This window comes from Schistocerca piceifrons, chromosome 2, assembly GCF_021461385.2.
Source record: "Schistocerca piceifrons isolate TAMUIC-IGC-003096 chromosome 2, iqSchPice1.1, whole genome shotgun sequence".
Lineage (NCBI taxonomy): Eukaryota > Metazoa > Arthropoda > Insecta > Orthoptera > Acrididae > Schistocerca > Schistocerca piceifrons.
In genome coordinates, this window is record NC_060139.1 from 991,609,657 (window position 1) to 991,626,283 (window position 16,627).

At 38.3% G+C, this 16,627-nt stretch overlaps 1 protein-coding gene across 1 annotated transcript in view; it reads left to right on the forward strand.

Moving 5' to 3' along the window:
• LOC124776746 (dynein axonemal heavy chain 7-like) overlaps positions 1-16,627 on the forward strand; it is an 881,127-nt gene that overhangs the window by 237,202 nt on the left and 627,298 nt on the right. The window contains 2 exon segments of the mRNA XM_047251871.1: positions 10,171-10,307; positions 14,761-14,991. Coding sequence (XP_047107827.1) covers positions 10,171-10,307; positions 14,761-14,991 — 368 coding nt within the window.

The window sequence follows — 16,627 nt, forward strand, 5'->3', positions numbered from 1 at the left end:
ACAGAGGAAGACCGCACTGCAGTTCCTTCTCTAAATCCTCGCACAAACGAAAAAATGGCTGACATCGAAATAAGTGTCCAAGGAATAGAAAAGCAACTGAAATCACTCAATAGAGGAAAGTCCACTGGACCTGACGGGATACCAATTCGATTCTACACAGAGTACGCGAAAGAACTAGCCCCCCTTCTAACAGCCGTGTACCGCAAGTCTCTAGAGGAACGGAGGGTTCCAAATGATTGGAAAAGAGCACAGATAGTCCCAGTCTTCAAGAAGGGTCGTCGAGCAGATGCGGAAAACTATAGACCTATATCTCTTACGTCGATCTCTTGTAGAATTTTAGAACATGTTTTTTGCTCGCGTATCATGTCATTTCTGGAAACCCAGAATCTACTATGTAGGAATCAACATGGATTCCGGAAACAGCGATCGTGTGAGACCCAACTCGCCTTATTTGTTCATGAGACCCAGAAAATATTAGATACAGGCTCCCAGGTAGATGCTATTTTTCTTGACTTCCGGAAGGCGTTCGATACAGTTCCGCACTGTCGCCTGATAAACAAAGTAAGAGCCTACGGAATATCAGACCAGCTGTGTGGCTGGATAGAAGAGTTTTTAGCAAACAGAACACAGCATGTTGTTATCAATGGAGAGACGTCTACAGACGTTAAAGTAACCTCTGGCGTGCCACAGGGGAGTGTTATGGGACCATTGCTTTTCACAATATATATAAATGACTTAGTAGATAGTGTCGGAAGTTCCATGCGGCTTTTCGCGGATGATGCTGTAGTATACAGAGAAGTTGCTGCATTAGAAAATTGTAGCGAAATACAGGAAGATCTGCAGCGGATAGGCACTTGGTGCAGGGAGTGGCAACTGACCCTTAACATAGACAAATGTAATGTATTGCGAATACATAGAAAGAAGGATCCTTTATTGTATGATTATATGATAGCGGAACAAACACTGGTAGCAGTTACTTCTGTAAAATATCTGGGAGTATGCGTACGGAACGATTTGAAGTGGAATGATCATATAAAACTAATTGTTGGTAAGGCGGGTACCAGGTTGAGATTCATTGGGAGAGTGCTTAGAAAATGTAGTCCATCAACAAAGGAGGTGGCTTACAAAACACTCGTTCGACCTATACTTGAGTATTGCTCATCAGTGTGGGATCCGTACCAGGTCGGGTTGACGGAGGAGATAGAGAAGATCCAAAGAAGAGCGGCGCGTTTCGTCACTGGGTTATTTGGTAACCGTGATAGCGTTACGGAGATGTTTAATAAACTCAAGTGGCAGACTCTGCAAGAGAGGCGCTCTGCATCGCGGTGTAGATTGCTCGCCAGGTTTCGAGAGGGTGCGTTTCTGGATGAGGTATCGAATATATTGCTTCCCCCTACTTATACTTCCCGAGGAGATCACGAATGTAAAATTAGAGAGATTAGAGCGCGCACGGAGGCTTTCAGACAGTCGTTCTTCCCGCGAACCATACGCGACTGGAACAGGAAAGGGAGGTAATGACAGTGGCACGTAAAGTGCCCTCCGCCACACACCGTTGGGTGGCTTGCGGAGTATCAATGTAGATGTAGAAGACCTCTTCTTCTTCCTTGTTGCGTCATTTGTAGGACTGCATAGCTCTGTTCACTTGGTTAGTTGAAAAGCCATTCATCAGGAATACTTTTTGCAGGTGTTTCAGTTCTGCTTGAAGACTGTTGACATCAGAAATAGTATGGGCACAGTGGATTAAAGTTTTAAGGACACCCACTGTTTGTGGCAGATGGTGGCCACTGGTAGCTTGCAGATACAAATCTGTCTGGGTCAGTTTCCTATACACCGAATGACCAAGTGTGCCATCATTCTTGCGCCATACCAGAACATCTAAAAATGGCAAACAACCATCTTTTTCAGTTTCCATAGTGAACTTAATATTTTCATGTATGGAATTCATATGATGTAAAAATTCCTGTCTCGTGACCAAAAATCGGGCCCTTATATATCTTCACAATAATAGGAACTGAAACTACACATTTTCTTATGTTTAATTTACAGAAATTAAAACTGAACCATACCTCATTCAATTAACTGAAAACCTGGAAAAATTCCATTTTTTTAACGGTTTCTTCTACTACAAGAGTTAGGGTGAATTATTTGTTTAAATCATGAAATTAACAGACATAGTTATGCAAACAACGCTTTGACAAAACTGTTAATTGCTTGGTAATGAATTAAAGGCTGACTTGGCTAACATGTTTTTGAATAGAGTCAAATAGTTCCTTCACGGGTACTATTAGTTTTTCCACCAAATATTTATAACTAGTACAGAATTTATATTTGTTTATAGGTCAACAATAGAATTTAAGTTATGAAAAAAATTGCCGTGCGGGATTAGCTGAGCGGTCTAAGGTGCTCCAGTCATGGACTGTGCGACTGGTCCCGGCGGAGGTTTGGGTCCTCCTTCGGGCATGGGTGTGTGTGTCTGTCCTTAGGATAATTTAGGTTAAGTAGTGTGTAAGCTTAGGGACTGATGACCTTAGCAGTTAAGTCCCGTAAGATTTCACACACATTTGATTTATGAAATAATTACTAATTTCACCCTATAACAAAAGATACTAACTAGTAATAGTTAAAATAAATTAGAAAATCAATTACATACATAAAACTAAGCACAAATTAATGATTGAATATAATAGAGGGAAACATTCCACGTGGGAAAAATATATCTAAAAACACAGATGATGTGACTTACCGAACGAAAGTGCTGGCAGGTCGATAGACGCACAAACAAACACAAACATACACACGAAATTCAAGCTTTCGCAACAAACTGTTGCCTCATCAGGAAAGAGGGAAGGAGAGGGAAAGATGAAAGGATGTGGGTTTTAAGGGAGAGGGTAAGGAGTCATTCCAATCCCGGGAGCGGAAAGACTTACTTTAGGGGGAAAAAAGGACAGGTATACACTCGCACACACACACATATCCATCTGCACATACACAGACACAAGCAGACAGGTCTACTTCTCCACTCAACTCTGAGTACTACTCTCATTCAATCAGAAAATTAAATCCTCACAAAAAGTTACCAAATAGTTTAACTGTCAGAATATTCACATCAGTCTAGCACCACCGTTATCAGTTAATCAGCAAAATTACTGTTCTTCATTCCAATATTACCACTTTAAGCTCAAATTCCTTGGAACACAAATAGAAGTTTTCAGGTAACCTATAGAGCCAATGGCATGTACCTCACTAAAATATTGCTCTTTCTGTTAAGCTCTCATTCCCAGCTACAGTGTCATGAATTACACAATTTGCATAGTACCCACGTTGCATAGTTCAAAACTAGATCATCAATACAGTTACACCACATTTGTTTGTGTACAGTACTTTTTTTGCATTAGTCATGTCTGTCAGCTCCATTATTTTACTTACCTTTCTTACCTCGTTAGCTAGTGGAGTGCATTCTCAAAAAATATTTCTACTACAGAGACAGGCTCCCTAACCATTAAGACCCTAACATTATTCATTATTTTGTTATTTCATTATTGCTTCATTAACTAAGAAATAAACACCTGCTCTGCTTAGCCAATGCAAAATTGAATCTACTGAAAAACAGTCCACAGTAACAGGGCCTTATTCTAAGGCAAACATAACTCTCATTACTAATCAGGCAAAATTATCACTTAGAAAAACTATTATTTCACTGTATTCCGTCAAATTGCTTAAGATTATAGCCTGAAGGGCAAATTACATACAACTCTTGCTTATTCTTTCCACACATTACTTCTGGCAACTATGAGGGTTGAATGAAAAGTAATGCCTCCACCTTCGTTAATTGGATTTGGATAGCAATATTAAAATAAATCAAACACAGAAATAATACTTAGAATGTGATCTTTAATTACCAATATTCACTTTTGCATATAATCACCAGCCAATTAGATTCATTTCTGCCAATGATGAACAAGTTTTCTGAAGATATCACGGAAAAATTTGACACTGTTTCCTCAACCACAGTCTCACAATGATGTCCCTGCAGATAGCCTTTCGTTATCGGGAACAGATAGAGGCCAGACAGTGCTAAATCTGGACTGTATGGAAGATGCCATATGGTGGAGACATTCAGTCTCTGAAGTTCTACTCTGGCGGCATGTGAAGTGTGAGGTTTGGCATTGTTATGCTGCAGGAAAACATTTCCCTTTTCCTTTCAGACCCTTTTTAGGCATCATTTGCAGCATTGTGATGTAATGCTCTGAATTTATTGTTGTTCCACGATCAAGGAAATCATCATAGATAACACCATCTGTGTCCCAGAACACTGTGGCCATGATTTTTCCAGCTGAGGGCTATGTCTTGAATTCCTTTTTCTGGGGAGAGTGTTTGTGTTGATATCCTATAGACTGACGTTTCCTCTCCGGGTCATAATGACATACCCACATTTTGTCTCCTGTCACGATTGAGTGGAGAAAGGTGTCACCTTCATTCTCACAACGTGAGAGGAGTTCCTGGCAAACTTCAAGACTGAGTGCATTTCAGGAGTCAGCATCCAGGGTACCCATCATGCACAGATCTTCCGATAGCCAAGCAAAGCAATAATCAGACTCACACTGTTTTGTGAAATTCCGATTGTGCTTGCAGTTTCTCTCTGACTGATACGACAATCATCCTGAATCAATCTGTTGACATTTTTCTTGTGAAACTCAGTGGTTGCTGTCACAGGATGTCCAACTCTTTGTTTGTCATGCAGGTCAGATGTTCCTGCCTCAACATCTTTAAACTTACTCGCCCAACAATGCACATTACTCACATCAACACAATCACCATAAACCCCTTTCATTTTCAGTTGAATCTTCTTTGGGGTGACATCTTCTGTTGTAAAGAATTCAGTGACTGCATGTTGCTTAAATCGCATTGACTTACCATCTGCATGGGGTTCCATAATTTACACTGTAGCAACACAACCATTCAATGCTAAGGCTTTCGTCCAACTGGAGCTGTAGAGAAGAGGCTATGGAACAAGCCAGTACCTGCCGCATACCAATGCTGCCAACTGTTAAGGAGTTACTAAGGTGGAGGTACTACTTTTCAGTCAACCCTCATATGTTTGAAGTTGTAATTCCTTAATGTTAGAAAAGGCTGTACCATGACGCACTTCTAAGGGTAGATATCTCCATATACTTATTGCACTGAACACAAACACTTCTATTATACCACAATTAATGTTAAGACATAATATCCAAAATCGATTTTACTGCGTATTGCCTCTGCTGCTGCACCAAGTTCTACTAATTTCACACATGAGCTGATTACTTCAGATTTTAATTATAGTCCACATATGCTCATACCTTTCATTTTCAGTTTATCTTACCTCTTTATTTGACAGAAATTCCTTAACCATGGTACCAATTTACTTTCTTCAATCCTCTTGTGATCCCATTACTTATAACTACTACAACATAATAAAATATATACATAGATAACCATGGAGAAATCTTTTTCTAAAATATTTCTATACTTAAAGTATCCTGCTGCACAAAATCACATGACAGTCAAAGTAGAATAATTCTGATTCACTTATAAACTACAGATAGGATAGGAGAAGAGTTTGACTGCCTCAGGAAACATGAAAAATGAGACAACTAGCTGGGGTAAGCATTATCGCCACATAATGAATCCAACACATAATGTTGAACCCCCTACTTGCTTGTAGGTCTTACTTCTGATTCAGTGCACATTACGGTAAGTTCCTCCTCTTCTTTTATGAGATTAACATTGCTACCTGTACCATCATTCAACATCTCACTAGAATTAGAAATTACACTCATCTTACTACTATCATTTACATTACCCTCACCTGTTATTACAGCACATTTACAGACACATGGTTCTTCATCACTACCTGCTCTAGTGTGAGCCAAAACTGGAGTATTATCTAGTTCAAATGGTTTGTTTCAGAATTAAAATCATCTCCTCTATTTTTGTTACCTGAAATTCTCCTATTATTTCCGTGCTGATTCTGGCTATCCTCCACCCAACCATTCCTTGAATTTCTACTGTAATCAGTCCTGTTAATCCTATTTACCTGAAATTCTCTCCCTGATTGATTATTGTCATCAGAATTCCTCCTACGATCTTCCACTGAGGGTTTCCCCCTCTCCAATTTACCAGCATTATTCAAGAAATCACTAATATTACCCCTAGGGGCAGGTACAAGCAATACTCTAACTTTCAGAGGCACCTTAGTTTCTAAACCCATAATTATTGATTCACTGCCTAGCTCTTTGTCCAAATATTTCAGTTTGTTTGTCCAAAGTTGACAGAAACCTTTCACAGTATCCTTCCTGAAGTCAAATCTCTCTCCTCCCCAAAATTCAGTCAAAAGTCTCTGCTGCTTCTCTTTGGAACAATATTCATCTGAAAATGCTTACTCAAAGCTTTGCTATGAAGTACAACTATCAGCTACCTGAGCTGCCCACCCATAAGCATCCCCTTTCAAAAAACCTCTCACAAATGACATTTTTTCTTTGTCATTCCATGTTTCAGGCAAATCATTAAATTATCTAATGAAATCCAGTGGATGCACTTCCCCATACAGTTCAATTTTGAATCTACATTTTTATTTACTTTTATCAGTTTTTTCCTCTACCACTACTGCACACTTGGTTTCAATCCTCGGTTTCAAAATCATTTTTAATCTGATCAATTTGGTTCTCAAGTTTAACCCTGTCTTCAATACAAAATTTCCTGGCAGCTTTGGCTTCATCTTTACACTGTTTTTTGGAAGTCTCCATCCTCCTACTATAGTCATCACAATGTTTCTTTCTGTCTTCTATACATTTACTACTGATTAATCTTAGTTTCTCATTAGTATTCTGCTCTACTTTCTTTATCATATCACCACAGTCTTTAACTACTGCCTGAACCTACTTATTTAATTCTGAAAAATTAGAGCTGACTACCTTAATTTCCTTTTTAATTTCTTTCTTTAGTTCATCCTTTAAGCTAGTGATGTCAGTTTTAAAACTACTAATGTCTCACTGTTTTCCACCCTACTAATGTCTTCTTTCGTACTCATATTACTGAAACTACTCATAATTTGCCTTAACATCACTTCCACTTTCCCATCTGCCATATACATTTTCCCCTGCTGACTTTCGCTACTAGGTTCCTCCCCCTTAGCCTTAACAATTTCATCCACTTCAGTACTGTTCTCATCCATTTCGCTCACCTCACCATACACTGTAGATGACGCTTTTATCATTTCATCTACAATAAGACTTTTGTTCCCATCATTCAAAGTTACATTCATGTCTGATTCAAACCCACTGTCATCTACAGAACCAGTCCCCATTAATTCCTTCTGTTGTCCCTTGTCTACCATCACACTGTCTTGTTCATTATGACCACTCATTATGTATCATTTAATATAAAACAACTTTTGCTATGAAATTGCCTTGTTTTTAATCACTCACCTACTGCTGCTGCATTTGTCATCTCAATTTGTCATCTGCATGGCGGCTGCAGGTAGTAATTCTCTCAGCGATGTGTCTTGTTTATCCTGGTCAGCTGTGTGGACCTGCATGCTGATTGGCTGCTCCTGTACTCAGTGGCTGCTTCCATAGAACCCACTCACTGATTGGCTGCTGTTATACTGTGACCATGAAATCCATGCACTGATTGGCTGTTGCACTTCCTTCATATGTTCTTGAGTTCACTATTCAAAGTTCGTGAGTCCTAGTTTATGGTGCCCAACTATAATAGTGCCCAGGGCTCCATATGTGAAGTTCACTTGCTTTATTTCTTTGTTGATGGTCCTCAGTGTTGACGTACTGTGTTGTGATACTGACTGAAAAAATAGGGGTTGGAAGTGCAGTACCACTACTGTAAAAGATGTAGCCAACAACTGCACAGTTGGGTTTCACAGTTCTTTACTTTCATTGTTCACAACCCCGCAATATTACACAGTTATATGGCCAGTGTACTATTGTTTAACTTTCGATAAGCCTCATTAATAGGTTGCAAGCAAATATCCACAAACAGCTACAACAGTTTACTGTTGAACATCTACAAGCAGTAAAAGCCTAACCACACAGTTCTTGCTGAATAATACGCTACATATTGAACAGACGCTTTCATTCTTTTAGCATACGGCCTATTACACTTATTTCACAGTTAAGTGGATGCATTGTTGTTGATCTAACCATTATGGGTTTCTCGTCTGAAATTTGGCTGTGGACTCACTGTTTCGTGACCAAAAATCGGGCCCTTATATATTCTCACAATAATAGGCACAGAAATTACACATTTTGTGGTGTTTAATTTACAGAAATTACCATTAAAACATACCTCATTCAATTAACTGAACACATGAAAAAAATTCCGTCTTTTTAACAGTTTCTTCTACTACAGGAGTTAGGGAGAATTATTTGTTTAAATCATGAAATTAACAGATGTAGTTATGCAAACAATACTTTTGACAAAACTTTTAATTACTTGGGAATCAATTAAGGGCTGGCTTTGCTAACATGTTTTCGAATAGATTCAAATAGACCCTTTAAGAATAGTATTAGTTTGTGCTCCAAATGTTTATAATTAGTACAGAATTTATATTTGTTTATAAGTCAATTATAGAATTTAAGTTACGAAACAATTACTAATTTCACCCTATAACAAAACATACTAACTAGTAATAGCCAAAATAAATTAGAAAATCAATTACATACATAAAACTAAGCACAAAATTAAATCTGGTGGTATATTCTTTAATACTGAGGGTCAACCTTTCTCTTTTATGGAAATGCAGATTATACTCATGTACGTTAATGGTAATTAGTCAAAAATGAAGAAATGGATTTTAAGGAGGCAGGTGGCAAAACAATAGGTGAAGTAAAAATATCCCAGCTTGCTTCGTCACATCATGTCTGAGAGTCGTCGACTTAAAATCAACACGTAGTTGAAGTCATCCTGAAGGTTTGCAAAGGATAAATGACCCCATCAGCTTGCCATTACTGTAATTTTTCAGTGACCTTTTCCCTAATGGGCATGCGCACTTGTCTAGCTCAACACAACTGTGCATTGCCTTTCGGTACATGTGAGGTAAAAAATTGTTTGTACAACCAAGACTATCACTAAAAAGTTCACTAAATTTGTAGGCACATCTGTTGAAATTTCCAGCACTTATTGTGGATTGACAATCCAAAAATGTCAAAAGAATCTAAGCCAGAAATATTCCATGAAGATTTGGAAGAAAGCACTGTGAATACAACTGTGTTCATTACACCTTGAAAAGCAGATGGCATACTGAAAGTTTGTAAAACTGCCCCTGCATGTTATAAAGTGACAATACATACTTAGCTGGACTCAGTATTGGTGAACCTATGCTCACTAAGCTACACAGTGGACTGTGTGGTGTGTTAATTTTTGCTACTGGCTCAACCAAATATATTACAAGTGGGATAAGAAGACTCATTTCCAAATTTTGATATAAAGTGGGAGACTAGTCGGCTGTGATGGTTCATAAACAGTATGCCGACTGGTAATATTGACACTAGTTTCTGAGATTTAGAAGCACTCAGTCTAAGGGTGAGAACGCATCTGCCTATCTCTGCTAAAGTTTATCATTATTCACAAGTCTTGCCAACTCTTTGCGCCCAGGTTGGCAAATGTAATGTGTGAAGTTTCATGAGAAGCCCTACTGCCATGGGTGAGTTACTGGGACATGAATGTTCTATATTGAGGGAATTATTATCCTTAAAAATGTCTTTTTGTCAGTAGGCATGACTTCTGGTGGTGCTCAGAAACAAATTCTAGATATGCAACAGTTCTGCATATGTCCTGGAGCTGCTGTTAGGAAGCACTGTAACTTCTAACTCTACCTGTCTCAGTACAACCCACTTTCATTAGACACTCTGATCATAGAAGCTGGTGGCCACTGCAGAAGTGGTTTTGAAATTTTCGTTTCTGTATTATGTATATTTAGCCCAGTGCAAAGCTGTGTTTTTGGTAACGTATGTTAACAGTTTTTGTTTTATATGGATAAGTTTCTCATCTTAAACAGAGAAACACATTTTAGGTAATTATTTTTGTGTCAGATGTGTTAATTAATTTTTTATAGTTGATGTTTTTTTATGTACCCTACATGTAACTTTTCAAAACAAAATATGTCTTGACATTTAGGTGGTGCCCCAGAAGGTCCTGCAGGCACAGGAAAAACTGAAACAACAAAGGATTTGGCCAAAGCTGTTGCAAAACAGTGTGTTGTATTCAACTGCTCAGATGGGCTTGATTACCTTGCCTTAGGAAAATTTTTTAAGGTATATCAGTAACCCAAAACATTTTCTTTGAACTGAGTGCTGTACAGCAGATTTTTGTTTGAACTATTACCTATACTCTACACTTTATCTGCTGCTGCTGCTGTTTGTTGGGTAGAATATTATTATTTTTTGTGATTACTAACAGTTCAACTGCTTTGAATGTATATGTCTGTCACAAACTTGCAAGCCCTCTATGCCAGTGATGTGTACATGCGGCAGGGGTCAATAGCGCTTCGGCCTCAAATGTCGTGTATATTCATTTAGATGTTTTAACACAGCATTAATAGATGACTACACCTAAAGTGTGTCATGACAGTGTACGTTATAGAAATAACCCCAGTATTGGTTTTAGATGGCAGATGAAGCTTTTTTATCTGTCTTTCTTTCATTTTAGTGGGATTACAGTGTTGGGTCATATTACAAAGATGTTTGAAACTGAAGTCAACTAAGAAAATGCTGACAACAGAGAGAATTTCCCTCCAGTTTGTTTACAGTTTCAGTTGCATGGAATGACCAGCTGGGACTGGTATGAGGCATGCCGTACTGCATTCAGGAAGCTCATTGCTAACCCTAGCTCAGCAACCAAAAGCTTAACTTTGTGCATGCATATACATTAATAAACTTTTTATTGAATATAACAGCATTTCTATCATAAATGAATGGAAAATTTGGATACAGAAGCTTCTTAAGCTTCTTTCCAGGTTCCAGCACATAGCCCCTTTTTTTGCGGGGGCAAGGGGGCTGCTCTGTTAAGACTGATGTGACTAATTTGGAGAAATGTACTAAATTTGATATACTACATAATATTTAAACTTATCACTTGCTATGCACATAGCTCTCATTTGCTGTTATTTAATTTTTATGGCCTCTGTCAAATACCATTGAGAGAATAGAGCAATCACAATTATCAAATATGTTTAGCATACAGTATGTTTAGAATAGATTAGGTTATTTTTCATTCCAGTACATCCATAGTGAGGAGATACTGTAGGATGTAGAAAATGTCAGAAAAACAGGAGTAGACAATAAATATTTACAAAGATAAACAAATATGCTAATGTACCTTCCACAGATCCCAAGAGGAATGGTCCTCATGGATGGTGAATAAATAAAAAAATCTTAAACATATTTTTGTTTGAATGGTAGTAAATAACTTGTTGCAAAATGTAAATTCTCCCATCAACAGGCTCGTTTTCTCTTTTGTGTTCCCTTCTGTCTTGGAGTGCTGTTGTAATAGATCCGGTTCATTTTGCTTACTAAGTACGGGGTGATTAAAAGTTCCAGTTTCAAAACACCGTACAAAAATGAACCTCTGCACAGAAGACATAAAATTTTAACAAAATATTATTGAAGGAGGAGAAACATTATGGGGGTGGGGGTGGAATGTAAATTTTCCCAATAGATGGCACTATAAGTATCATAACGTAAGTGGATTCAGTTGCAAATGACACATGACTCACAGTTCAATGCCTAAGGAGTGAGCTGCAAATTGAACCAAATCTGCTGTGCAATCTACATGGCTGCACAAGTTCAACATTTTACCATTGTGGCACTGTTAGTTAGGTAAGCCTCTCCATCATGGCTAGGTTGTATGGCAATGGATGGGATAAGTTGGTTTTTAATTGCCCTGATGCCCATAACCCATGTAAGAAGCAACAATGGCATCAGTTTTTAATTGTACTGAGGGTAGGAACTGCATAAAAGCAACAATGAAATCAGTTTTTAGTTGTTGTGGGACTGGCACGAGATATGTTCAGTATGCTGTCCGCCGTTTTCTACCACAAGCTGAGACTGAGATACAGCATGTTCCACAACAGATCGAAATGCCTCAGGGGTCACATTCAAAATGCTTTGCACAGAATGTGGCTTCATTTCACTAGATTTGTAATCAGAGCACTGAATACAGCACCCATCAGATAACCCCACAGCCAGAAGTCAAATAGGTTAAGACCAGGTGACCTGCGCAGGCAGGCTGTAGGGAAATGATGGCTGATAATGCCTTTGCAGCAGCTGATTCACTGGCAACACAATGTGTGGAGAAGCGCTATTTTGCATGAAAATGATCCTACCATAGATCCACTCTGTTGAAGAGTTGGAATGATGTTGGCAGACAAATGACTCTCATAGCATTTACCACTGCTTTTACAGGTAACAGGACTCGCAGGACCCATCTCTTCAATAGAATATGGCCCTATGATAACCAATACTATCAATCAACACTACACAGTTATCATTGCAGAATGAAGCATACTGGTTGATGTGCATGTTCTCCAATTCTGTGTATTGACATGTCCTTGGACATGGAAATGGGCTTCGTCTGTACAGAGAATGTTCTACAGCTATTCGTTGTACACTTCCATGTGCACAAGAACTTCTAGGGCAAACGTTATCGTACTGGCATATCAGCTTGAAGCAACTCCTGAACATGGGTAATTTTGCATGGATAGCAATGTAGGGTGTTATGCAGAATTTTATGTGCCCTCTCAGAGGCATGTCCAGAGTTCAGGCAATTCCCTGTGCACTGTTTGTATGAACATTGTCACTCAGTCCCCCCTATAATGCGGTGGCCATGTCTTCTACTGGTGTTGGATCAGTTGTTTTGCTCATTGCACTTCAAAAGAATCTGTCTTTTGAAATTTCATAATAATTTTCTGCCTTTTTTTTTTTTGTATCCTCAAGGGTCTCAAATTTCTCCTGAGCTACTGGCAGACAGTGATTATTCTTGTAAAAGAGCGTTACCAGCAGTGTGCAATCCTGTATCGAGACCATCACGTTGAGCGTCTCAGGTGCAAACTGAGAAACAGGCATGTACTCCACATCTTTTTTTTGTATATGCTACCACTCACAGTGCCATCAAGTCATAAAATTTTCAGTAATATTACTACTACTACTATTATTATAAATGTTGTTGTTTTTACCTCTTCTGACATAATATTCTGTTTGCAGTTGACAGCATTTTGAACAGTGGTTCTTTATTTACAGTGTTTTAAAGCTGGAACTTAAATAACAATCACCCCGAATTTCTACTGTAATCATCCCCAGTCATCTACATGTGAAAAATTGTACTGTGCGTGTATGGTATCAGAACATTATTTAAAGTGAGCGATTTGTTGTGATTAACTGACAGAATCATAATTCTAAAATTAGCCTCCTCCTCATGGTTGTTCCTAGTGACTCATGATTCATTTCTTTCTAGTAAAGTAGCTGCCAAATTCTAATATCTGAAACAACATTTAATTAGTTTCATTAGCTTTCAATTGAAGTAGCACTCATTTTTAATTTTAAGAAAACACACACACAAATGCATACTTTATGACCACAATGTCATTGACTGAGTGGTTGCCTAGGCAAATGGGTAGTTGGGTGGTGGGGACATAGGAGTAAGAAAGGAGTGTGGTAACTGAGAGTGAGTGGTGAGAGATGTGGGGACAAAGAAGCTTAGTGAGGTGTTTGTGGATGGGGAGGGAAAAGAGAAGAGGCTGCAGGCTTGTAACAATGGAAAAATAAGCTTTATATACATTGTAAAGGGGAGTACAGAGTTAAGACAGGCAGCATGCGAGTTGGAAAAAGGGTTTTGCCAGAATGGAGGATATATTGGAGGAATTGTTCCTAGTTGTGCAGTTAAGAGCACCTTGTGCTGGGGGAACAATCCAAAAAACAAAGGTTCTCAAGCAGCTGTTGATATCATTGATATTTTTCTGTGCAGTATTTCAGGAATTGAGTGGTTGACTTTACAGTTAACCTGAGTATAGTTTTTGTTACTTGACTTTGTAGACAGCTGGTTAACTAGCATTTCCACATGAATATTTTTGACTAATTGATGTGCAAGCAGTATATATGATGTGACTGCTGTCACACATGGCTATACCTTTTGCTAGACAGGGCATACTTGTGACTGGAGTAAGAGTTGGAATGTGCTTTTATATGAGAAGTCTTACATCTGCACAAAATAACAGCCTATGAAATGCAAGATTGGAAGGAATGCTGCAGAGGGAGGATTGAGGGTACTGAATGGTTGATGGTTAGCCAAATTCTTTTACTATTAACAATCATGTTTTCACCTACCATCTACAACATGTCTAACATTACTTACAAATGTGAAAAATGTTGTATTTACATGGGATTGCAGTACCCTACTGCCCCACACCTAAACACTTTTGACACTATATTTTATGATTACCCTCTTATCAATAAATTAAAATACATTCTTGAACTTCAGCATTGCACTTTGTACAATGTAGTTATTTTAAAAACATTAAATCATTTATTTTGTTTATGTTTCCCTATTCCTCCATGTGCAAACAAGCATAAATCCATTGTAAATAGGTGTTATAATTTTCATTTAAAAGAGTTTCATTATGCAGTTCTTCTTCTGGTTTGCTTCTGATTTAGACATTTCTTTTCTTGACAGATGCTTATCAGGCTTCAATAATCTGAATTATTATCTCTGCAGGGACTAGCTTCTTGTGGAGCATGGTCATGTTTCGATGAGTTCAATCGAATTGACCTTGAAGTATTGTCTGTTGTTGCCCAACAGATACTAACAATACAGAGGGCAGTAAATGCAGGTGTTGTGTCATTAGTTTTTGAAGGAACTGAAATAAAGTTGGATCCAACTTGTGCTGTATTTATAACAATGAATCCAGGTTATGCTGGACGATCAGAACTGCCTGACAATCTAAAGGTATGTAAATAATGTAGGATACATAGAAAACGTAGAAAGATAAGCATGAGTAGTGTTAAAATATGAGCACTTTCCTTGCTTTCTTTTTTAAATTCCAGAGAAGTCATCAAAATGGAATGCATTTTGTGCCATTACTCTTGACAAAGTTCATGCATCTTTATTTTTTGTGGAGAAAACTGTGACAGGAATGTCATACCTTAACTTACTACAAAATTGGTTGTTTCCTCAACTTCATCAAGATTCCAGTGCTTCCATTTTTATGCATGATGATGCCCCATCTCACTTTCACCATGAGGTGTGACATTATCTTAACCATCGGGGGTGCGTGCTATTTTTTATATCATGAGCAAGCGCTGGCATACTTTGTACACATGTAAAGAAGTTGTTGTGCAACATGACCACACAGTTCCTACCACGAAAGTTCAAAGCTGGATTGTTAACAAATGGCTTACTCCCTTAGCTGCTAATATAAATCAGGTAACATATTAATGTCAAATTTAATCTGAGATGTTGTTGTTGTTGTAGTAGTAGTAGTCTTCAGTCCTGAGACTGGTTTGATGCAGCTCTCCATGCTACTCTATCCTGTGCAAGCTTCTTCAACTCCCAGTACTTACTACAACCTACAGCCTTCTGAATCTGCTTAGTTTATTCATCTCTTGGTCTCCCTCTACGATTTTTACCCTCCACACTGCCCTCCAACGCTAAATTTGTGATCCCTTGATGCCTCAGAACATGTCCTACCAACCGGTCCCTTCTTCTTGTGAAGTTGTGCCACAAACTCCTCTTCTCCCGAATTCTATTCAATACCTCCTCATTAGTTATGTGATCTACCCATCTAATCTTCAGCATTCTTCTGTAGCACCACATTTCAAAAACTTCTATTCTCTTCTTGTCCAAACTATTTATTGTCCATGTTTCACTTCCATACATGGCTACACTCCATACAAATACTTTCAGAAACAACTTCCTGACACTTAAATCTATTCTTGGTGTTAACAAATTTCTCTTCTTCAGAAACGCTTTCCTTGCCATTGCCAGTCTACATTTTATATCCTCTCTACTTCAACCATCATCAGTTATTTTGCTCCCCAAATAGCAAAACTCCTTTACTACTTTAAGTGTCTCATTTCCTAATCTAATTCCCTCAGCATCACCCGACTTAATTTGACTACATTGCATTATCCTCGTTTTGATTTTGTTGATGTTCATCTTATATCCTCCTTTCAAGACACTGTCCATTCTGTTCAACTGCTCTTCTAAGTCCTTTGCTGTCTCTGACAGAATTACAATGTCATCGGTGAACCTCAAAGTTTTTATTTCTTCTCCATGGATTTTAATACCTACACTGAATTTTTCTTTTGTTTCCTTCACTGCTTGCTCAATATACAGATTGAATAACATCGGGGAGAGGCTACAACCCTGTCTCACTCCCTTCCCAACCACTGCTTCCCTTTCATGTCCCTCGACTCTTATAACTGCCATCTGGTTTTTGTACAAATTGTAAAGAGCCTTTCGGTCCCTGTATTTTTCCACTGCCACCTTCATAATTTGAAAGAAAGTATTTCAGTCAACATTGTCAAAAGCTTTCTCTAAGTATACAAATGCTAGAAATGTAGGTTTGCCTTTCCTTAATCTT